This window comes from Equus caballus, chromosome 19, assembly GCF_041296265.1.
Source record: "Equus caballus isolate H_3958 breed thoroughbred chromosome 19, TB-T2T, whole genome shotgun sequence".
In the NCBI taxonomy this organism is placed as follows: domain Eukaryota; kingdom Metazoa; phylum Chordata; class Mammalia; order Perissodactyla; family Equidae; genus Equus; species Equus caballus.
The window spans coordinates 64898019-64923861 of NC_091702.1; the positions used below are offsets into that span (position 1 = coordinate 64898019).

General features: G+C 38.9%; 1 protein-coding gene across 1 annotated transcript in view; it reads right to left on the reverse strand.

Moving 5' to 3' along the window:
* ADGRG7 (adhesion G protein-coupled receptor G7) overlaps window positions 1–25843 on the reverse strand; it is a 58417-nt gene that overhangs the window by 25487 nt on the left and 7087 nt on the right. The window contains exons 2-8 of the mRNA XM_001502146.4: window positions 14823–14936; window positions 13729–13833; window positions 12416–12528; window positions 10278–10427; window positions 8881–8978; window positions 3719–3849; window positions 3496–3603 (exon numbers count right to left, since the gene is read on the reverse strand). Coding sequence (XP_001502196.1) covers window positions 3496–3603; window positions 3719–3849; window positions 8881–8978; window positions 10278–10427; window positions 12416–12528; window positions 13729–13833; window positions 14823–14936 — 819 coding nt within the window. The remainder of the gene's footprint in view (window positions 1–3495; window positions 3604–3718; window positions 3850–8880; window positions 8979–10277; window positions 10428–12415; window positions 12529–13728; window positions 13834–14822; window positions 14937–25843) is intronic.

Below are 25843 nucleotides of genomic sequence, written 5' to 3' on the forward strand. Positions count from 1 at the left end.
TGGTTTGCTGACTGAACCTCTACTTAATTGCAATATGTAATTAACATATGTAATCTGTGGTTGGCCATTCCACCCACATTAATTTTCTTCCTGAAGTTCAGATTCCTTACCTTCTAAATGGGAGCAACAATTCCTGTCTAATCCACCGCAAGGGGATATTGCGAGGATCTCACGTATGAAGTGAACATCTTGCTTTCTATGCAGTGAGACAGGGTGGACACCACACGCAAGTAGCCCAAGCCCGTGCTGCTTCCCCCACTGCTAAGACATTGGACAGGAAACAGCAAAGGGCCACTATCAGGACGGCTGTGCCTAGAGAAGTGCTCTGTGAAGTCCGTCTGCTGTTCAAAGGGACTGAGTAGGGACCAGTCTGTTACATCACAGAGCCAGGAGTTCAGATTGTGCATGTCAGGGACTCTTTCAATGGAGCCAGAGACTTCCCATCATCTCTTGAACCATTGATCTCTGCTACTTCATGACAATCACAGGCTTTTCCAAGGGCTGGAAAACTATGGTAACACATTTCTTCAGGACATTAGAAAAAGTGGTCAGCTGTTCCTGAGAGGTCCCAGAGGAGCATGGACACAGCAGAGGGTTTTGCAGTGAGGCTGGCCACGGCAGCAATCAAACAGACCCACCTGAGGAATGTCTCCTAACACTTTATACAACTATTGCCTATACTTAAAATAACAGAAGCAACAACAATAAGTATACACTTTAACTGAATTAATTCCCTAAACTCTGCTGCCTTTCACATGTGATGTAAAGAAAACTAGAACAGTGGCAGTGAGACCAGCCTATTCAGTCATAAGATTCGAAAGATAGGCAGGGGAGGCCCTGACAGCTCCCAGGCTGTCCTCCACCGCCGGCCACGCAGCTCTGGCCTCTACCTGGAAATGTAGATGCTGGTTTCTGGAGTTTTCATGGCACATTGACCTTGCCATATTGTTCCTCCTGGACACTGGATGACAAAGTTAACCCTCAGAATGCAGTAAGGCTTCTTTTTATTCTTATTATTTTAATAAAAGAATGACATGCTTGATGTAAACTTCAAATGCACGGAAGTATATAGTCTTAAAAAAAAATGAAAGTTCCTGCTCACCCCTCTCCTTATTCCTACAGTATTTTGGTCATTTATTAGAAAATTATCCTTTAATCTAGATTTTCAGATTCACTAGAAAAAGTTACATTTACCATTATCTTGTAATTTTTAAAAATCTCCATATTTCTAGATATAACTCCTTGATGTCTCTTTATTTATATTCTCACTCTCTTTTCTTGATCAAATTTGTCAGAAGCTTCCATATTTCATAAGCCCTTTCATGGAATCAATTTTTCTTTTTGTTGATCAAGTCTAGGATTTGTTAATTTCTATTTTTTATTAATTTCTACCCTTATATTTATTAATTCCTTCCTTCCAGCTTTTTTACATTTATCTTCTTTTTATGCTTCTTTAGCAGAATGCTTAGTTTATTTTTTTAACAGTTTCTTTTATTTTCTCATAAATTTGTTAAAGGATATACATTTTCCTTTATATACTTCTTTGCAACCATCCCATAGGTTTTGATCTGTTCTCATTGCCATTAATTTTCAACTAATTAATAATCTACACTTTAATTTCCTTTTTAATGATGGTGTTTTAAAATTTCGAATTGGATGAAACTTTGGCTATTCTTTTGTGGTACATTTCTAGTTTTAGTGCATTGTGGTCAGGAACTCTGTGTAAGTCCTATTTTACAAAATGTGTAAGCTTTTCTATGTGGCCTAATAAGTGGTCAGTTTTTGAAGCACTCCATGAATATTTGAAATGAATTTTTATTATCTGTTTTCTGTCTACAAACAAAATTATACACACAGACGTATATAAAGGTCAAGTTTATTAGCTATCTTTTGTCTACCTGGTCTTCAGTTTCTGGGAGAGTTGTACTGCACTAAAGTCTCTCCCTATAATAGTGGTTTGGTCAATGTGCCCTGCATTTCCTATAATTTTTGCTTATACATTTCAATGATGTCTTTTCAGGGGAAGAAAGAATTAAAATGTAGATAATTTTGGAGGCTTTTTAAAAATTAATATAAAAATTTGTCCCTTTCAGTCCAATCTGAGTTTTTGTCTCTAGACAGTGTGTTTTTTTTTAACTCATTTGACAATATTGATAGTTTATATGGAACAAAAAATTAGATCCCTACCTTTCACCAAATCCGAACACAATTTCTAGGTGCTCTGAAGACCAAAATGTAAGCACAAACACTAAAAACACTCAGAAGAAAACAGAGGCAACTATCATTGTGAGTTTAGCATAGTGAAGGATTTCTTTTAAAAACTATCAATTATAGAGGAAAACATGGATACATTGGACACATTATAAATTAAAATTTGAGTATGACAAAGGACATAAAAAAACAAGCAAAAGATAGCTATAGACTGGAGGGAAGATATTTGTAACTTATATCATCAATAGAGTTAGTTAACCAATTGGAATTAGATAACCAATTTGAGTTATGAATTTAGTCTTTCTAAAATATGTACTTCCTAGCATTGGATTTTTTCTTTGGGGAGAGAGTAAAATTAAATGTGCATGTTTAATTTGCTTATTATTGTCAAATTAATCAACCAATTTTTTTTCCCCCTGAGGAAGATTCACACTGAGCAGACATCTGTTGCCAATCTTCCTCTTTTTCCTGAGGAAGATTCGCCCTGAGCTAACATCTGTTGCCAGTCTTCCTCTTTTTGCTGAGGAAGATTCGCCCTGAGCTAACATCTGTTGCCAGTCTTCCTCTTTTTGTATGTGAGCTGCCACCACAGCGTGGCCACTGACAGATGAGTGACGTAGGTCCAGGCCCGGGAGCTGAACCCAGGCCACCGAAGAAGAGCACGCCACACTTAACCACTACGCCACAGGGCTGGCCCACAGTCAATTTTTTTCAAACTTTGAGAAGTGCAAACATTTCAAGTTAGACATAAGCATTTCTAAAGGGCCACATAGAAAAGTTTGTACATTTTGTAAAATGGGGAGCCCACAGTGGGCACCATATTGGTAGAGTTAACTGAAAATTGGTACTCTTAGATGATGATGGTACGCCTGTGCCAATTACATAAAGTAGCCCAAGGATGGGTCTATAGGATGAATCCAGGCCTGTGCATGCCATGCTGCTAGTAAATATGCCAGAGCTTGTGACTGGATATTTTTTTAACGTATTTTTAAATGTAAAATTGAACTGCATTCACTAGATTTTTGTTAGGAAAAGATTGGTGTCCACAGCCAGAGCATTTCAATACTGCTATCCTCCAAAGGGTATTTGAAAAGAAAGAAAAATCATCTCTATGACGTACAATGGTAGAATTGAGATTACCATAATCTGTCAGAGCTCAAAAACACTCAAACCCAAACTGTTCAGCATGAAACTAAGTAAACATTATTTCTCGCTCAGTGGATTTTCAGTTGGTAAGTCCACGAATGTGAGGCATTTTGTAGCACGATGCAGTTTGAGACCTACTTGCTGAGGTGTTGAGGAAGACCTGCAGTTCAGTCTGCTCGTCCGCATTAAGTCCGTCCGCGCTTGTACTTATCGATGTGGAACCAGAAATGAGAGATTCGCTTGCTCCTATGAGAAGGAAAAAAGTAGAATTTAAAAGTCTACATTTTTGTGAATAGAGATTATTCATAGTTGGTAGCAGAATGCTCTTTGCTATTACAAGCACACGACACAAACAGCTCACCTTTCTGTACAGTGAAGAGAACGCCTGTGGAGCCCTCTGAGGGGATGTCACCAGACTGTATTGCTATATTAGGTTTCACCACTGGCTCGCTGCCCAAAGACAAGGAATAAGTCTCTATTTGTTCAATAAGCCTACAGAGAATAAAACATAATGACATCATATCCTGGAGATTCATCATAAAATCAGGGATGTGTGTTCGCTCCCACATTCCCGCAGAAAGGCATGAACAGAGCTCATGTAATCACAACAACGTTGGCACAGTGGCCTAAAAACGGTTGGGTTTTCTTCCCAGACTCCTGCTTTGTTACATACACTTTTTAAAAAGCTCTGATGGACTGTTCCCACTGAAGGAAACCTTGGACATAGATGCCAGAAAGCTGGAACTCAAGAATGACAGATTTCCCAATAGCAATCATCTTCATTACACTGGTCTTCACATAGAAGGATGGTGTTGCCATCCACTATTGGCCAGGCACGTGATTCTTGTTTCTCCAGTGGTGAGAATCAATTTCCACTTATTCAACTTCCTCCTCTCATCCAAACTCCTTGGAGTCCAAAGCATCCCCTATAAGTTGATTCTGAGGACACCGTTATATGGAACTAAAGAAGAGCAGAGCTCTGAGCTCATTGCCTTAGCTATGAACTAAACACTGCAGGTTTTCACAATGTTCTTTTCTACTTTGGATAAGTTCAAAGATAGATTAGATGGAAGGTGGGAGGGAGTAGGGGGAACCTGTCAATTTGGTGTTCTTCAAAGAAAAGTCATAAGACCTTTTCTTTTTCTTGTTTCCTATAAGAAATATTTGCACTAATTCAGTACCTGACGAAACAAAATCCCTGTATTTAAGATAACTGGTTCTATCCAGTTTTCCCAGAAATGAAAGAATTTCATTAAAATACAATTTTTCTGTATTCTAAATTCTTATTTCTGCCACTAAAATATCTTTTTCCTTTCTCAAGTGAGATAGGAAAGAGAGATAAATTTTTAAATATTTAAAGATTGCTTTATAAAGAGTTTGTGATAATCATGCATATGGAAACATTCAAGTTGGCTTCTTTGTATCAAAACTTTTCCTTTTATAACACCATTTTCTGCAATTTTCAGCACTTCACACTAGGTATTTCCCAGTTCGTGAATAATAGTCATACTGCAGAGCTGCTTTCAACAGGAGGAATACCTAAAACAACTCCAGTCTGCCAAGAACACAATTCACACATTTACTCAACCAACAATACCTGTCGAGCACCTACCAAGAGGTCAGTGCCCTGTGAGACGCTGGGGACGCTAAGAGGAAAGAGAAGGATGTGCTAGATACATGGGGGTGTTTGCTGTAACCAAAACCACTTTCAAAGGGTAGCTCTAGCCATAGCCACTTCTAGGACCGTTTTTCCTTCCATATGACTCTTCCCTCTTCTTGCCATAACTGATGGATGAGAGCTGGGTGCCTGCCTCAGAGCACCCAGTCTGGATGCTGGCCATCAACCTGGTACGAATGACTAGAAGAAGCAGTCAGATTCTTTCACTCAGAAATTTTCCATCTAATGTAGCAGTTATCAGGAAAGTCATGGTTTAGAGAGGACGAGAGAGGTCACATGTCATTGCAAGGACAAATACAAATTAAAAATAAGAGGCCTAATTCTTCCTGTTGAAAATAAGGGGAAAAATTTCTCTTCCTTCCTTTTTCTTTGGACATTTACTTTAGAAAACTGGTAAATACTTTCTCCTCTCTCTGAAATGTAAATAAACCCTTCTGAAGACTAGATTGGCATTTTGTCAGTTTTATGACCTAGGAATGTCTTTCTCAGGGACAGGGGAGCCGTTTCTTTGAAATGCTAACATCAAGGGAGCTAGTGCCCCTATCTCCCAGTGTTTAGGAGCCTAAAAACAATGGGTGGGCACCTTGTTCCAAGTTGCAAAAGTGTCTTCTGTCATAAAAATATGAAAAGTTTGTTTTTCCTCTGCATAAAGTCAATTAGCTAACACAAATGGTCACCTCACTTGCTAGATAAACTTAGGATGAACCAGGTGTAACAAACAGTGCTGTCAAGTTCTCTTAATTGAGGACTAGCTATTGTTTGTCTGAAAACATGTCTGTAATGGGTTCTATCTGCTTGTCTACATGCAGAGGTGAAGTTCCTTTCTGTCTTCACACTCTCTCATGTGTTTGCCTATGATGCACCTCACATTCTGCTTTAATGCTCACTCAGTAATAAAAGTGTTTTCTTTCTCTGCTACCTTTGTAGAGAGCATTTCCGGGATGGCAGAAGATTTTGTTTTTAATTATATTTCCTCAACATCATAAACAGGGTTAAATTATGAGAGAGCAGAAACTAGAAGATGTTTTTTGAGTCATAATTATGAAGACACTGGTGTTTGTTTCAAGACTTAATATGTGTAAGTCAGGCATTGTGCTATGACTCCTTACATCATCTCATTTGACCCTCACAAGGATCCTACTGAAGTGAGCCCCCAAATGACTCCCATATGACATTGAAGAATCTGAGGCTCTTCAGAGAGCAATGAAATAATTTGGCCAAAATCATGTAGCTACTAAACAGCAACACTAAAATTTGAACTCAGGACTGTGACTCCAAAGGCTGTGGCCACACCCATTGTATCATCCCAGAGGCAAGACCCACAGACTCCTCTATGGAGACCTTAAAAGTCGCCCTGGCTGCCCTGCCATCCCCCTGTTCCAGAGTCTACAGCACCCAGCTGTACGACGATCTTGTTCTTAGGTTCCCATGACAGTCCATATGCCACTTTACAATAAGCCTCCATTTGGTCAAGATAACTTAAGTGAGTGTCTTGTAACCAAAGAGGGCTGGCTGGAACAGAAATGTGAAGTGGAAAGGTACAAGGTGTTCAGTATCAGGGAAGCAGTTTTGCATCCCCAAACTTAGGTAAACAGGGCCAATTATGGGCTTGAATGTGGCAGCAAAGTTTCAAGGTTATGGATCAGTCTTTACGGCAAGTGTTCAAAATGGAGACCTGAGGTCTCAGATTGATTGATTGTGGTAGGGTGCCCTTACCAGCAGAGGCGCTGCCCCAGCTCCTGCCTCCTCCCAGCTTAGAAAAAGAGAATCCCCAGACAGACGCTGGAGAACTTCACTTGACAACTCAGGATGCCTGAAGCTGGTGTGGGTTCTTTCCCCTGTCACTCCCCTCCGATTCAGTCTTACCAGGTCCACTTCTCCCCAGAGGCATGTAAGGGGAGTTCAGGTGCTTCAGAAGCAAAGAGGAAACTGAATGAAACGGGGAGAAGTCAAAGGGAGATGGACCACCAGGACGTGGTACCCTCCGCAGACCATGCTCCAGGCCTGGGCACAGGGGACGGAGTTTGGAAAGCAAGAGTTGCCCTGAGCAGCAATTACTTTCCTTCCCTGGGGAGAGAGGAGAGTGAGAGATAACCTCCATTGGCAGTGCATCCAGAGTGTGCTCCTGAGGAGAGCGAAGGGGTTGGTGACCTGAGCTTGGGGCTGGAAGCAGGGACGAAGGCCTCATCTAAGTGAATGAAGGAGCTGAGTCCACAAGGGCTAATGCAAAAGATAACATGGGAGAGGGCAAACCGATGGACTGTGACTAGAAAAGCGAGTAGACTAGAAATTCAGAGTGGGAGGAAGGAGGGAGTGAGTGTGGCTGTATCATTTCATATTTCAGTGTGTTCTATATTTTAAACTTTTGTTTATCCTCTACCCTCCTCTCTTGAAGCCATTTGGATAGTACACATAAGTCACATAGAATTGTTTTCTTCTCCATGTCTTAAGCCAGTAAAATTCATAATTGTTTATTATTAGGACTGTATTCTTATCTGCCTCATGGCCTGTGACTTTCTCAGCCAAATCCCGTAACTTCTTCTTCCTCAGCTTCCTTATCAAAAGCGTCAGCTCGTCTCCTTTCCCTCTAAGCAACACTGCAGACCCAGAGCCTCTGCTCTGACAGGAGCCCAGAAGCTCTGGCTCTCAGTCTCATTTTAACTGAGCACATACTCTGGACGCCATCTCCCTATCCAACTTCAAGAACAATGGGAGTATCCATGCTGCCGGTGGGAAGGGCCCAGACTCCTGTGGAAATTCAAAGTCAGAAAATACACCAGTTTGATTGTTCACACAACATCTACCACTGTCTCTCAGAATTATAATCTTTTGAACGTTCTCTCTCTTTCATACTTTAAAGACTCAACACTAAATAGGGACTGGTTGTAATAATTAGAAAACTGAGAACTACTTCTAAGAATTTCTCCTAAGGAAATAACAGGTCATGCAAACAAAGAATGCTGATTGCTCAGAATATTAAAAGACTTGAAGCAATCTAAATGTCTAGTAGCAGAGAATTGCTTAAATAAAAGTTCACTTATATTATGCAGTAATCTAAAATTTATGATGTATGTGTATATACATCTTATATAAAAAGATGTGTATAAGGTATTAAGTGACAAAAACAAGTCATAAGTCAATAGAGTATGTAATATTATACACACACACATACAAACAGAGAAAAAAAGGAAGAATGTATACCAACAGGTTAACAACTTAAATTTTAAAAGAGTTAAGAAAACCGTATATAAGATTAAAACACAGTGAATCCCAGTGAGGGACCTCTATGAATAAAGTATATGAGTTTTAGTATAAATATACAACCAAAAGTAAGCCAAAACATAGGAGTCAACAAGAGAGAGAGCAGGTAGAGTGGATCTGTTTTATTTTTTTTTTCAGCGTAGCCTCAGGAAAGCTAAAGAAAGCTAAAGAAAGCTTAATCAGAATACTCCAGGATATTTGTGATGGCTGGGTTGTGGGTGGGGCACTAGCACTGAACCGCGCAGGGTTCTGCTGTCACTTGCAGCTCTGTGCATTGAGAAAGGAGTTGGAAAAGCTCCTGCTGTCCATGCAGGTTGCCCTGGGGCATGCCAAACTAAGGCAAGGAAAACACGTTCTACTGTGAATCATTCCGTCTCTTTCTCCCAGGCCATGGCCCCGCCTGGAACTGGGAGCTAACAAACACCTCTCCACCTAGTAACTGAGGATCTGGTGGGAAGCATTCCAGAGGAATCAGCCAGTTTAGTGCACCCATGAGAAAAATAAAGACAACTCTGTTAATGCTTTAACCTCAGAAGTAAACAGCCCTTTGTCAGATTTTCTTTCCAAATTGAAATGGTGCTTACGTTTCAAAGGCAGCATCATCAGTAGCAGCAGCTTCCTGAAAAATATCTTCACTGGCATCTAGAAGTTGACTCACTGTTGTTACAGCAACTAGTTTTGCCTGCCAGGAAGAAGGCACAGTTGTCATAGAGGACGCATATCATCCATCATCATCATCGTCCTTATCATGAATTATGATGCTATCGAGTGGTACCATTGGTATCGTAACCTAAGGGCAAGTCTTTTTCAAAATTAAAGCCTTAGTTTTTGGTCTACATAAGATGCAGAGAGAATAAATGTAAGGCACAGAGAAAATATAAATTGAGGTAGTCCATGGGGAGGCTTAGGTCTCTGAATTTGATCTCATAGCAAGGTCTGTCACAGCCTCCACCCCCATCACCAAGAACACAAAAGCAGATGCCTGGATACGAAAGCAGAGAGAAAATAAGAAGGGTGCAGGTCTCAAAACATTACAGCCCACAATATTTAGCAGAATTTATTAGTTATACTTAGTATAACCATTACACTTAGTAACTATTAGACTTAGTACAATTATTTCTAGATTTCTTACAATTAAAAACTCGAGAGTCCATCAGAGAGGATCTCTTGGCATTTGATTTCTAACTGCCCTCTTTGGGGGTATTGATACCCTTCAGCCTTTATTGGTTAATCCTTCATGAATTTTACATTTGGTGGTCATTATTTTTCTCTTTAATGTCCATTTTTATTAACTTGTGGTTTGAATCTCACTTACTTTCCAAAGAACCTAGAGTAACATCAAATAATTTTTTGAAATAAGATATTTAAAGGGAATGGAAGAAAGGAGTAGATATTTTCAGGCCATGCTGATTCAGCTGGTAGACACTGGGTCAGTCCCTATTGGTTTATAGCTCTGCTTGACCAGTACCCAAGCTGTACCAACTGGTAAACATTGCTTATAGTTCTTGTTTTCAGGTACCAGAGTTTAGCAGTTTATGATATCAGAAACGTAAACTAGGCTTAAAGTTTTTGGAAAACTAAAACCAAAATGCAAGTACACTTAGCAGAAAGTGATCACAGTTTAATAACAGCATGCCCCAAAGTGAGTTCTTCGAACTCAGGTTACTTGGGAGTGAATAAGGGATGCTGAGGTCAAATGCAGTTGGTAAATATATTAATAAAGTAAAATAGACTTGTTCATTCCAGGACTTTCCAGAAAATTTAACATGAAAATGATCATGTGACTATCTCGAAAGAGAAGATTTGGGCAAGGAGACTTTTTTTATTTCTTTGAGAATCTCTCAGAAAGAGTGCTGTGCATGATTTGAAGCGACCTGAACCACACCCCAGGCATCCCATGGAGAAGCAACGGAGTTTGGGAGGCCTCGCTTCCTTTCTTCCTTTCTTCCCCTCCCCTTTTTAAAAACCTTGTGAGTTTTACCTCAGATGAGTCATTCCTGGATGTGTTGAAGATCTGTCCCAACACTCGAGTAGCAGAAGTGATGTTCTCAGGAGTTAATTTACTGGCATTAGATGTTAAAATCTGGACTTCCATAGAGATATTCGAGAACGGTATTGAGGTATTGCCTATCTGTTAAAAAAAAAAAAAACAAACCCTAAACTTTATACAACTATATCCAAGCAATTTGCAGGCAACTGCTGGTGAATACGCTGGAATTTAGCTGAGCCTCCGTCTCCTGAAGCTCAGATCCTCTCCATTTGTCGTGTTTGTTTCTTTCCTTGCATGCAGGACAAAGCACATGCGGGCCCGCAGTTTTCCTAGGCTTCTCTATCTGCTGGGATTGGCTGACTGTAGCAGGCTGCTTTAGCTAGATCCCTGCTGCTCAAAGTGCGATTCATCGACCAGTGTTGGCTCACTGTTTGTTACAGGACCCATAGGAAGACAGCACAGAAACTGAGAGGACGTGGTCAGAAAATTACATAACAATTCTATGCTGTTGAATCTAATCATTCAAAAAAGTAGTTTTGTATTTTACGTATCTTTTTCATTTCACTTTTCTAATAATTCATTTTTATTGTATTTTACAAAATTATTGCTCTGCATTGGATTGGAAATTCTCAAAACTGGCTTTTCAGCACAGATCATTTGGGAAGCACTGATCTGGACAGCCTCTCCAGGGACCACTTGGCCCCTGGGCTCTGTGCTGTGTGGCTAAACGTTAGTTCACATCGTCTTTAGTGGAGCCAGGTGTCAGCGTGTATGTGTGCGCGTGTGCGTGTGTGGCTTAGTTTTTCACTAGATGGCAGCATCATTTCAAAAATCAAACCAGATCACAGGCTCTTCAGGGAAGAGTCAGAAGCAATACCCATCAGCAGACAGAAACAATGCTCTCGTTCAATAGCCAGGTCCCTGCTATGTGCTGGGCGCTGCACTAGATGTTTCGCAGGAGTTACCACGTTCCATCTGCAAAACCACATTGTGCGTTGAGCATCCTCATGTCTAGTTAAAGTCTTGGGGAGGATAAGGAGCTCGCTCAAAGTTCACGCAGCTGGGAAGTGGCTGAGCTGAGAGTCAAACCCTGGCTTGTCAGACTCCAGAACATGAACTCTTTCCTGCAATCTGTGTTGGTTGGCACAACCAAGGTGGTTGGCAGCCACCTCCACACCCCACTACATCCCCGTTCCCACCCCCACCCCGGCCCATCTATGATTAGGGAGCCAGTGTGGCACAGTGTGGACTTTACAACCAGGAGCAGCTCCATCACTTTCTGGCTGTGATTCACTGAGCAAAATACTGCACCTCTCAGACCCACAGATTCTTCATCTATAAAGCGGTACATTAACACCTATCTACATAGTTGTTATAAGAATTAAATATGATAAAATAATGTATGTATAATGGTCAGCACAGTATTTGACATCAGTAAGTGCTCAATAATTAGGAAGTGTTATTAGCTATAATTATCTATAATATGGGAATAGTATCTAACTCACAAAGGTTCTATTAGGATTAAATGAGATAAAATATGGAACATGTCCAGCACCTAGAAAGACCACGAAAAGATATTTCCTCTTCCTCCTCATGCTTGGCCTCAGGTGTTAGGAATTCCATGTATTTGCATTTGGATATATCCCTAGTCAAACTAATTTAATCTGCATGAGAAACTATCTAGTCAGATGCATTTCGTATTTCACCTGCTCATGGATACAGCCCTGAGACCAGCGTCAGGTTCTGGAGTTTCCTATTTCAAAAGGTCTTCGGTCATAGCTTTTTTTCTTTATTCTGATACTGTAGACCACCAAAACTTTCTTTTTGGTCTCATATGTCAGGGATGTATTTTCACTCAAAACTTCACTGGTCTAAAAGAATAAGGCCATCTAAAATGAGCTGTAGGTTATCATTCACTGAAATTTGCCAAACAAACATGTCCAACTGTCCTATTTCACAAACAGATGTCAACTTAAAAAAATAAGAATGATTTTAGTCACTAGTTTTGGTTTTTTCTAATTTGAGAGTTTTAAAAAGCATTAATTTGACCATGAGGTGTCTGAAGAACAGAGACATCACGCAGAGTCTGAACTTTTCCAGCTGTCCATCTCATGGACCCCATGGCATACCTGCTGTTCCAGGGTTTCCAGATTTTCATTGCAATTTCCTATTGTCACATTTTGTAATTCTATCTCTCCATTTTCATTAAGGCTGCACAGCCGGGTTGCCATTGGATTGCCCGCTTTATTAAAAAGAAAAAAGAAAAAGGACAGTATTCATAAAGACATCCACAGCAACCTTCTGTTCCTGTACACAGGCCCCTTTGCAATGTCATTTTTCTGCTCTTCCCTCAAGAAGTGTAGCCTATTCCTCTATTTCCTGGGTCTAGTCTGGCCTTGTAACTTGCTTTGACCAACAGAATATGGTAGAAATGACGCTGTGTGAGTTCCAGAACCTAGGCCTCAAGGAGCCTTGAAGCTTCCCCCTTTGCCGTCCTGGAACACTGTTCTGAGACTGTCATATAAGGAAGCAGGTCTGGTCTACTGGAGGATGAGAAGCCATGTCGAGCAGAACTGAGGCCCTCCAGCCAGCAGCCAGGACCAATGTCCCAAAACAGTCCAGCTGCCACAGTCAACCCACACACTGTGAGAAATTTACATCATTATTGTTTTAAACCACTAAGTTTGGGGTGGTTTGATACACAGCAATGGCAAAGTGAGTCAGACAGCTATTACAAGAATATTTTAGGCAGATATCACTTGTTGTCTTGACATTTGAGTCTGGAATCCAAAAGACCAGCTAACTATTTCCTTCCTTTTAAGTTTGCAAGGAAGATTTTCTTTCCAACAACTACGGACAAAGAAGTCATCAAAATCTTGGATATCATCAGGGAGCATATTAGAAATAGAAAATACTATCTGCTCCTTTATTCTTGGAATGCCTCTAAGCAAGCAAGGTTGTCATGCTTCAAGAAGGGTATGATGAAGCTGGAGAATATTCCAAGGTGGATAACTAAAATGACCAAGGAGTTGAAGGATGTCCAACTGTGGACAGACTTAACTGTGCATCTCTACCTATAAAGATGAAGTCTGAAATAGATATGGTATAAATCTACAGTCTACCTAATTTTTTCAGTTGAGACAAATTATATAACTCAAAGAGCAGATGTTAACCTGATCAAACTCCAGGAGATAGAGTAAGCTGGAAAAATAAACCACTTGAAGAAGGATTAAGACTTCCAACTGATCCATATTAAGGTTTTCAGGAAAAGTAGAATTATGTGAAGTAACACCCTAAATTTTGAACATCAGCATCATGAAAGGGACCAAAACGTTCCTTCATGCCTCTTCCAGGGACCTAATACTGGTTGGAGGGATGATAGGTTTGACCCAGCATAGCAATTTGTATGCCTAACAGAGGAGATGTTTGGAAAAGTACATACCATTTAGAGTGCTGTTGTCACATGTTTGGAAGGAAGGTCCATATCTTCCCACTGAAATTCTGGGAAAAGTAAAACTCTTATAGGTACTATTTTCACAGAAATTAGCTGTAATGGAAAGAAAAAATATTTTTTATCATAAATTATACTTTTTTTTCAAATTTCAAACCAGATAAAAGTCAAAGTACAAAACCTATCCAGTGTAATTTGAAGAGTAATAGAAGGCTTATAGGACTCCCTGGCCTTCCAGGAACTTCATACTTTCTTATCTAGTTAAGTTATTACCATTGGAATAACTATTATGTTAGATAACAGATTCCGGTTAAAATGTGCACCATATATAACTTGGTAGAAGTGGGATGTGATCACTAACACATCAGAAAGGATAGTGTATCAGATTAGTTGAAATCTTGAAAATTACAGCTATAGAGCCTACAGAGGCAAAGGGCATCATGAGGATGTGAGTCAAGGTAGAAAGGCCAAAGTCATGGGCATGTGGGATATTCTGGCTGGTAGGTGAGTAGGAAATGATAGGAGTGAGCTTGTAGGGCTCCAGATCCTAAGCAGGCAACATGAAGTGCACAGCGTGTTGGGAAGCCCACTGAAGATCAAGAAATGGCTTTGAACTTTGATTCTGGGGTACCACTGATTGAAGCCAGACCACTAATTTAACAACATCTCTTCAAGAGAAAGGAAGAAAAGACAAAAACTTCATCTAACCAAGTATATACTTGGTTAGAAAGATGCATCTTGATTTCAAAAACTGTTTTAGAAGTGTGAAATTTGAAATGTGTTAATATGGCATATGACCAATTGAAAGGACCTGAGAAAACCATATCCCCCACTGCCCTTTGGTAGATGCTGCAGCCAGAAGGAAAAGCAACTGTGAGTTTACAGAGAAACTTGATAGTTGGGAAACAGACGAGGCGTACTGAACACACAGGTAAATAGCCCAAGAAGAAAACTCAGCTTTTACTATGGAGCTAACAAACACATCTTACAGCCATCATGATTATGCCCATTGTTACCATAATCATTAACAGAAGCTTCGAGAGTCACCTAAACCTCATACTCTAGTATTATCCCAAGTAACTTACCAACTGTACATCTCAGGCCTTTCCAGTCTTCTGGACAAATGCATCTGCCGTTGTCCCAGGTTCCACCATTCCTGCAGAATGCTATAGGGGTGCTTGATGTGGGGATAGTTGTTCCTAAAGAAACAATAAATTACAGAATAGTGTATGAACTGGCTGATTAGTTTCTCCTTTTGGGTCTGTGGTCTTTAAATTTCTATATGTAAAACCACTACTTTGACTACCATTGCTGAGAAATATTCTTTGTAGTATCATCATCAACAAAGACAACAAATGCACTGAGAATCTACACAAGGTGTACAATGCTCACTAGATGTTATAGGTACCAAAAAACCATATTTGAAATACACAACCCCTTGACCAAAGAGATTAGAATCTACTGAGAGAAACAGGAGATTATATGGATGATTAGGTAGATAGATAGATAGACAGACAGACAGACCAAGTCAACACGAAGATTTGTAAGTGATATAAGAACACAGAAAAGAGATATTGAGGACAGAGGTAACCTATCCAGGGAAGACTTTTCAGAAGAGGTGGTATTTGAATAAGATTGTAAGGTTAAATCTACAAAAGTCAGATGAAAATGGAGGCAGGATACAAAGTGCAAAATCACAAAAACATGAAAAGTTCTAATATGTCTGAGGAACAGGGAAAAGTTTAACATATGAGAAGCACTGGTTCTATGTGGAGCAACAGCAGGGCATAGACTGGACTGCGAAGGGCTTTTTAGACCAGGCCAAGGGGAGTTAATCCTGTGGGAGCCTAGAGAGGTCTTAAAACAAGGGAGTAACGTAATAAGGAATTTTGTTAGGAAGATACCTCAAGCATCATGCAAAGTGACAGAGGCTAGGGGGCAGGAAGACTAGTTAAATGAGGACCTGATCTCAAGCAGTGGCTCTAAGGAAATTAGTTGTCAGTAGATTCAGGAAGCTCGCCTGAGACAGGAGTTTTAGGATTTAGTGACTGATTGTTTTGAGTTGGGGACACTGGGGTCTCTAAATTGGAAGACAGGGTGCATGGTGAACAAATTAAGCTTAAGAATACCAGAGGCAGGTTTCCAGTTCCAATAACGACAGAGTAGTTTGGACCGTATTATCCGTCTCACAGATGAAAATTTTAAGATTTGGACAAATGTAAAAAAATATCTACTCGAGCACATTGGACAGCAGTTAAAAGCAGACAGAAACTGGAGGGGCTATTCCAAATGTATACAGTCTTTCCACTAAGGGCAGTACCCAGTCTATATAGCAGGAGTGGCTGAAACTCCAGCAGAAAGTCAGTCTTAGTGGATTAAGGTATGAAAGGAAACTGCTTGGAGCTACCCACAACAGCCAGAAAGTGAGGGGAGATATCCCAGAACAGAGGGAGCCATATGGAAGGGAGGCTTAAGGTCTGTGTGTAAATTCCCCTCAAATCTGGGGTGAAAAAAAGATTTTAAAAAATTCACAGAGCTCAGGGGCACAGGGGACAAGATAAGCAGTCCAACAGATGTGCAATTGGAGTCCCAGAAAGAGAGAAGGAAGAAGATAGAGAAGATCTGAAGAAATAATGGTTAAATTTTATCAAATTTCGTTCAGAACTTTAACCTATAGATCCAAGAAGCTTAGTAAAGCATAAGCAAAATAAATACAAGGAAAACTGTACTTAGACACATCATGGTCAAATCGCTGAAACTCAGCTATAAGGGGAAAATCCTGAAACAGCCAGCTACCAGGCCTGGCAGTTTGACTGCTGAATGAGGGAAGAAATCGTACCAATCCCATGAAACTCCTTCAGAAAATAGGGAAAGGGAGAAACTTCCCAAACCATTGCTTAACGCCAAGATAACCCTGATACCAACATCTGACAAAAACATTACAAGAAAAGAAAATTATAGACTAGTAAACCTTGTGTTCACAGATGCAAAAATCCTTTAAAAATAGTAGCAGATCAAATTCAGCAATATATAAAACCGACAATACATCATGACCAAGTGAGATTTGCCTCAGGTGTGCAAAGTTGGCTTAACAGTAGAAAATCAATTAATTTAATTCACCATATGACAGAATAAAGGAGGAAGACCGTAGGATCATTTCAATAAGTGCAGGGGGCAAAATGCATCTGAAGTATTTTTTTTTAACTCTCAGCAAACAAGGGATAAAATGGAACTTCTTCAAACTGATAAAAAATCATCTACGAAGAACCTACAATTAATATCATACTTAACAGCGTATTATTGAGTGCTTTCCCCACTAAGATTGATGGAAAAGAGTTTAATATAATTGCTGTAACCACTTTCATTCAACATTGTACTGAAGATGCTAGCCAGTGCTATAGGTAGGCAAGAAAAAGAAATAAAAAGCATAAAGTTAAGAAAGGAGGAAATAGAACTATCTTTTGTTGCAGATGACATCATTAAATACATTGAAAATCCTAAGATGTCTCAACAAAAACGCTACTAGAATTAATAAGTGAATTTAGCAAGGTTGCATGATACAAAATAGATACACAAAATCAAATTTCTTTTCACATATTAGCCGCAAATAACTGGAAAATAAAATTATAAAATCATTTCCATTTAAATTATCCTAAGAATCATAAACTTGGAGCTGGCCTGGTGGAGGAGCAGTTAAGTTTGCACGTTCTGCTTCTGCGGCCCAGTGTTCACTGGTTCAGATCCTGGGTGTGTGGACCTACGCACTGCTTGTCAAGCCATGCTGTAGCAGGTGTCCCACAGATAAAGTAGAGGAAGATGGGCACAGATGTTAGCTCAGGGCCCGTCTTCCTCAGCAAAAAGAGGAGGATTGGTGGTAGATGTTAGCACAGGGCTAATCTTCATCAAAAGAAAAAAAGAATCATAAAATTTTTGGAAATAAATTTAACAAAATTTATGTGCAAGACCTCATTATTGAGAGAAATTTTTAAAAGATCTAAATAAAAGTGAGGTATAGACTATGTATGTATGGAAGACTCAAAGTTGCTAAGGTGTTGATTTTCCCCAAATTGATACAGCCAAAACTCCAAAAACAGAAGATCTTTTTTGTAGAAATTGACAAATTGATTTTAAAAGTTTATGGAAATATAAAAGATTGGAAAAGTCAAAACAAACTTTTAAAAGAAGAGCAGAGTTGGATGACACATTACTAACTTGATGACTTACTGTAGAGCCTTGCAATCAAGACAGTGTGGTATCAGCATGCAGACAGACACACCAATGCCACAGAATAAAGAGTTTAGAAATGGACAAAACATATCAAGTCAGTTGATTTTTTTTAAAATGCCAATGCCATTCAACTGGAAAAGGGAAGATTTTTCAACAAATGATACTAGGCTAACTGGGTAAACACACCACACTCAAGACTCAAGTCAAGATGGACCACAGACTTAAAAGCAAACATTGTCAAGTTTCTCTAAGAAAACATAGGAGAATATCTTTGCAACTTTGGGAAAGACAAAGATTTTTTTCAAAGAGGACACAAACAACACTAAACGTAAAAGAAACAATTGATAATTTGGATTTAATCAAAACTAAAAACTACTGCTCATCAAAAGGCAATGTTAGGAAAGTAAAAACGGAAGCCATAGACTGGGAGAAAATATTTGCAATACATTTCTGACAAGGGACGTGTTTCCATAAGTGTAAATAGAATTGTAAATCGAATTGTAGATTAGAATTGTAATTTATACATTGCAAAGAATACACATTACTAATAAGAATGCAAACAATCCACTTTTTAAATGGGCAAAAGACTTGATAGACACTTCATAAAAGAAGATACATGGATGGGCACTAAGCACATGAAAATGCTCAGCACCTTAGTCATCAGAGAAATGTAAATCAAAACCACAGTGAAATATTTTATACTCTACTGGAATGACTGAAACTTATAAAACTGATGATGAAAACATTGCTGAGGATGTGGAACAACTGGAACTCTAGCAAATTGCTACTGGGAATTTCAAATGGTACAACCATTTTGGAAAGCTGTTTTGCAGTCTCTTACAAAGCTAAAGATACACCTACCTTTGACACAGAAATTCCACTCCTAGACACATATGCAAAATAAGTGGAAATACGGTCCACAAAGAGACTTGTACAAGAATGTTTCCAGCACCTGCAGTGGATGCTATTGTATGCCACCTGGATCCTCCCCTTTAGGACTGAAGCACTCATTCCTCCAGCTTTTGGGAATGTTGACGCTTAGCTGAGTCCTTTTCTAGAAAATGTCCTCAACTAAAGTGAGTCAGCTCATCCAAGATCCTTGTGACACATGCCATGCCTGGTCAGTGCCAGGGAATAAAGTCTCGTCTCCCAGCCTCAATACCCCCAAGAGTGTATTTTCCAAAGACAGTTGCACTCTGTATCCCATCTCATTTGCCCTTCTTATAATGATGATGAACCTTTTCCACTGACAGGTGGGCTTTATGTTCCCTCTCCTCACATCAAGTGGGCTTTTGTATCTGCCTCAACTAACAGAGTGGGAGAATTGATGTTGTGTGACTTCCAGGCTAGACAATCATAAAACGTGGTTTGGCTTCCACCCAGCTCTCCCTCACTCAGGATATGCATGCACCTTGGGAGACTCATGCCTACAGGCGACATTGAAGAAACCTGGCTGCTCAGAAGCCTCCATGCTGGAGATATCAAGGGGAGAAACTACACAGAGATACAGAGAGAAGCCTGAACAGCTTCAGCTGTTCCAACTTTTTGAGTCTTCCAGCCAAGGCCCCACACATGAGTGAAGAAGGCTTTAAGATGACCCCAGCTTCAGCCACCAGCTGAGGGCAACTTCATGAAAGATCCTAATCCAGAACTACCCAGGAATGCTGCTTCTAAATTCTGGACCCAGGAAAACCATGAAAGATAATAAAGGGTCATGGTTCTTTTAAGCCACTAATTTTTGGGGTGATTAATTCTACAGCAATAGAACTAACACAGAGAGCAATTCTGAAGGGCAGTCCCAGCTTCAGCTGTGCTGCAGTTCAATCTGTCCTTCTACCCAAGCCTGCCTCCATCACTCCCCAACAAGTAGTGATCTCATGAACACCTGTTGAAATTGTATTCAGACAAATCTTCAACTTAGAATTCGTTTTCTGGGGAAAACAATCCTGGCAGTATTATCCATGGTAGCCAAAAAAAAAAAGGAAACCACCGAAACAGTCCATCAACAAGAGACTGAATAAACAAATCATGGTATATTCACACAATGAAATATTGATTGTTTAGCAATAAACAGGACAACATAGATTAATCTCAAAAACATTATGTTAACAAAAGTGTTCAAACATAAAAGAGTAAACATGGTATGATTCTTTTCATATGAAGTGCAAAGATAGCAAAACTAATCTTTGGTGATAAAATCAGCACAGTGGTGGCTCGAGGACTGGGGAGATTGGCAAGAAACATCCACAGTTACTGCAAACAGGGAGCACAGCCTAACTCCTAGACAGACAAGCACAAAACCTCCCACTAAGGCCTGTATTTCAAGTCGTTTTACCTAGTAGATCATGTCTCACTTTCAATAAGAAATTGCAAGGCAGGCCAAAAGGCAAAAACACAGCCTGAAGAGACAAGCCAAGCATCAGAACCAGACTTGCATATGGCAGAGGTGTGGGAATTATCAGATCAGGAATTTAAACTAAGTATGATTAATATACTCAGCATGCAAGTATATGCATGCAAGAACGAGTAATATAAGCAGAGAGATGGAAACTCTACAAAAGAATCAAAAGAAACACTAGAAATCAAAAGCACTGTAACAGAAATGAAGAATGCCTTTGCTGGGTTCATCAGTAGACTGGACAGAGCCAGGAAATGTCAGTAGGAATCTCACAAACTAAAAAGTAAACAGAAAAAAAGGAATGAAAAATGTAATAGCATATCCAAGAACTGTGAGACAAAAGCATAAGATACCCATAATAGGAATACTGGAAGGAGAGGAAAGGGAAAAAGTAACAGAAAAATTATTTGAAGTTTGAATGTCTGAGACTATTCCAAAATAAATGACAGACACCAAATCACAGATCCAGGAATCTCAAGACCACCAACCAGGATAAAAGTAAAAACAAAACAAAACAAAACAAATGTATGTAAAATGTAAAAAACAAAACAAACAAACACTACACTTAGTCATATCCTACTCAAACTGCAGAAAATCAGACAAAAAGAAAATTTCAAAAGAAGCCAGAAGAGGAAAAAAATCTTACCTATAGAGAAACAAGTGTAAGAATTACACTGGAATTCTCCTCAGAAAGCACACAAGCAGTAAGAGTGGAGTGAAATTTTTAAAGTGTTGAAAGAAAAAACCACCAACAAAGAATTCTATAGCTAAGGAATTATCCTTTAAAAGTAAAGGAGAGCTAAAGGCATACTCAGACAAACAAAAATGGAGGGAGTTCATCACCAGTAGACCTGCCTTGCATGAAATATTAGAAGTTCTTCAGAGAGAAGGAAATGATGTGGGTCAGAAACTTGCATCTACATATGAAGGAAGAGTATCAGAGAAGGAACAAATGAAGGTAAAAACAAACCTGTTAGTTTTTTATTCTTAGTTGATCTCACAGATAACAGTTTGTTCAAAATAATACAGCAACAATGTGTGAGATGATTATAGTTTACCGATAAATGAATGAATGACAAAGAACGTTATAAAAGAAGAGAAGAAGGAATTGGGAACACTCTGTTATAAGGGACTGGTACCACCCATGAGGCCATATATTACTATTACAAAGTGGACTTAGACTAGTTGTAAATGTACATTGCAAACTCTAGAGCAACCACTAAAATGTTTATTTAAGTATACATGATATGCTAGGAGAGGAGAGAAAATGGATCATATAAAATGCTCATAAAAACGCGAGAAGGCAGAAAAAGACAATGGCAGTGGAAGAAACAAAGAAAGGAACAACAAAGATGATTACAAATATGGTAGATATTAATCCAATATATCAACAATCACTTTAAGTGCAATGGTCTAAATATACCAGTTATAAGACAGAGACCATAAGAATGGATGAAAAACAAGACCCAACTATATGTTGTCTATAAGAAAACCCACTTTAAATAAAAAGCCACAGATAGATTAAAAGTAAAGTGATGGAGAAAGATACACCATGCTAACACTAATCCAGGGGAAACTGGAGAAGCTATATTAATTTCAGACAAAGCAGACTTCGGAGCAAGGAAGATTATCAGGGATAAAGAGGGACATTATATAATGATTAAGGAATCAATACTCCCAGAAGAACTAACAATCCTTAATATGTGTGTGACTAAAAGTAGAGTGTCAAAGTAAGTGAGGGAAAAACTGATAGAACTGCAAGAAAAATATCCAAATCTGACACTATAGTTGGAGACTTAAACACCCCTTTATTAGTTATTGACAGATCCAGCACATAGAAAATTAGCAAGAATATAGTTGAGCTGAACAGCACCATCCATCAATGAGATCTAATTGACTTATCGTTTACTTCAGCCAATAATGTCAGAATACAAAGTCTTCTCCAGCTCGCATGGAGTATTCACCAGGATAAACTACATTTTGGGCCATAAAATACACCTTAACAAATGTAAAAAGATAGAAATCATACAAAGTATCCTGTCAAACAAAAATGGAATTAAACTAGAAATTAATAGCAGAAAATGGCTGGAAAATCCCAAAATATTTGGAGATTAAACAATACACTTCTAAATGACATGTAGGTTAAAGAAGTCTCAAGATAAATTTTTAAATATTTTGAACTAAATGAAAATGAAAGTGAGATGCAGCTAACGCAGTGCTCAGAGGGAAATTTATAGCATTGAATGTGCGTATTAGAAAAGAAGAAGGATTTAAGATTAATTATCTAAGTTTCCACCCTAGGAAACTAGAAAGAAGATCAAGTTAAGTCTAAAGGAAGAAGAAGAAAACAAATAAGAAATTAGGGCAGAAATCAATGAGGTTGAAAAAAGAAAATTAATAGAGAAAATCAACGAAAACAAAAGCTCGTTATTTGAAAAGACAATTAAAATTAATAAATCTATAGCCAGTTCAACCATGAAAAATGAGAGAAGGCACAAATTACTAATATCAGATGTGAAAGAAGGGTCATCACTACTGATCCCATGAACATTAGAAGAACAGTAAAAGAATATTATGAATAGTTCTATGCCCACAAGTTTGATAATCTAGGTGAAATGGACCAACTCCTTGAAGGACACAATCTACGAACTCACACAAAGGAAAATAGATCATCTGAATAGGCTTATATTGACAATGTTCTATGACTACAGCGCAGCACAATTAGAAGACAATGCATAAAATAATCAAGAAAATTCTTTACACATTGAAAAAAATTGTTTAAAATAGTTCAAAGAAAAAATCAAATGAAAATTACAAAATATTTAAAACCTCAGTGGAAGCACTCTGTGTCACAACTTGTGGACACAGCTGAAAATATAGTTAGAAGGACATTTGTAGCTCTAGGTGTACATTAAAAAGCCAGACAGACTGAAAATTAGTAATCTAAGCATTCTAACTTCAGAAGTTAAAAAAGGAAAGAGAACATTCTAAGGAAGTATGTTTGGCAGTAATGAAAATAAGAACAAATTAATAGAACGGAAATCAAAGAAACAGGAGCAGAGATCAACAAAACCAAAAGCTAGTTTTTTGGAAGGATAAATTTAAATAGATAAATTTCAGACAAGATTTGTCAAGACAAAGAGGCATAATTAACCAATATGTAAAAAATACACAATAATATACAAATATACAATGTATACAAATATACAACAACAAAAAACAATTTAAGCGAAATCCTGATCTCTGTGAGGCCCAGGGGACATGCTACGCAGAGCCCACTCTCCCTGTCTGGGCCATGCTCCCGTATCTGGGTCCTCAGAACTCCCCACTCCAACTCCTGGACTGAGCATTCCTCTCCTGGGGTCATCTTTTCCCCAGCCATTCTCTCCAGGGTCAGCCACACTGCGTGCACTTGCATGACCCCAGGGAGGAGCTGTTCATAGCGTGGTGTGGAGAGAGCTTGGAGGTATGGGCTGGGTGTTCTCCATGAGTGCAAGGTCCTCTGGGACCAAGAAGGGGGACAGGGAGAGAAGGGGCAGCTGCAGGCTGGGGGCTGCCTGCCACATTCTGATGTGGAACTCCGAGGAATCCATGGCTTCTAGATTCAAAACCAGACTTCCAGGTCCTAATGAAGGTATATGTATCAACGCATTAGAATAGAGCATACACACTGTATTTAGCAGCTCGTTAGCTTAATTTCTAAGTTTTACATTTACTTTTATATAAATAGTATATAGGTCTTCATTGTACTTTGCCCCGGACTCTGCATATGGTCACATTGCTGGTGAAAATACAAATTAGTACGAGCCCTATGGGGCAAGCTGGCAACAACTGTCAAAATCACAAATGTACACTCCTTGGCTCAGGAATTCTACTTCTGGGAATTTATTCTACAGATGAATTTGCACAATTGCAAAATAAAATACGTACAATGTAGTTTTGAAGCAACAATTGAAAACAACACAAGTGTCCATTGATAAGGGGTTAGTTAAATAAGTTAGGGTATATCCATACAAGAGAATATAATGCAGCTCTAAAGAAGATGTGGACATTCTCCACGAACTGCTGTGGAAAAATTTTCAACGTTCATCGTTAAGTGCAAGAGCAACCTACAGAAATGGATCTATTCAAGGTATAATTCAAGGTATAATTGTATGCACTAAGAGGGAGAAAATGAGACAAATTCATATTTGCTTGTACTTGCAGAAAGAAAGATTAGAAAAAATGAATAGAAATTACTGTGTGTGTATATTTGGGGATGGGGGCAAGATTATATACCTTTGTATGTTATTTTTATTTTTCAATTTGGTGAATGTACTACCTATTAAAAATATAAAATAAAATAGTGATTTCCAAAAAATAACTAATAAACAAAATCATAAGCAAATATCATGGAAAAGCTTATCCTAGTCAATGTAAAAACTTTGGTCAAGTGACAATTTTCTAAGAAAATATAATAGACCAAAGTTTACCCCAAAAGGAAGGGAAAAAATCTAAATAGAATGTAACCGTTAAAATAGTTGAATCAGCAGTAAAAAAAAAAAAAAAAAAAAACTGCATGCAAATGCTATGTACTGATTACCTTAGCTGTAACAATGGCATAAACTATGACGGAAGAGAACCTCCAGGTTGGGAGGGAAAGGAATGTCGACTAAAGGGAGTACAAGGGGTTTCAGGTGTTTCCGTAAAGTTTGATTACTTATTTTTAAAAAGTCTGAAGCAAATTTGAGAGAAACTTACTATCCTTTCAAACTGGATTTGGGGTAGTTGAGGATGTTTTGTTATTCTCCGTACTTTGTGTATTTGGAATGTTTTATAAAAAAGATTTGCATATTCCCTTGGCTCACAGAGAAGTTCTTCACACAACAATTACAATTAAATCTCTCTTGCTAGATCTTAAGCTCTTTGAGATCAGGATCCATACTTTATTTTTTAAACCAATAGACTCTATTTTTGGAGCAGTTTTAGGTTTATAGAAAAATTAAGCAGGCACTACAGAGTTCCCTGTTACTCCCTCTCTCATCGCCTCTCCCCCTCCAGTTTCCCTTATTAGTATCATGCGCTAGTGTGTTGTTTTTGTTACAATGGATGAACCAATATTGATACATTATTATTCATTAAAATCCATAGTTTACCTTATGGTTCACTCTTTGTGTTGTATGGTTCTATTGAGTTTGACAAAGGCATTGTAGGGGAGGAGAACATTTCCTCTCCCCAAATGTGGGTTCGTCTGGCCGGAGAACGAATTAAATTCACATGAGACAGAATAGCAAGAGAAAATTAAACAAAGCTTTATGAGGAACCATGGCCCGGGGCCTTTCTTCCCGAAGGAAGAAAGGGCACCGAAGAAGTGGGGTGCACATAGTGGTTATATACCCCCAAACGGGGTGTTTCACATGTGGTTGAAATGTCCCTCCCACGATAGTCACAAGATTGCCCCGTCAGCACAGGGCTTGATGGACACAGCAGGTAGTGGTCGGC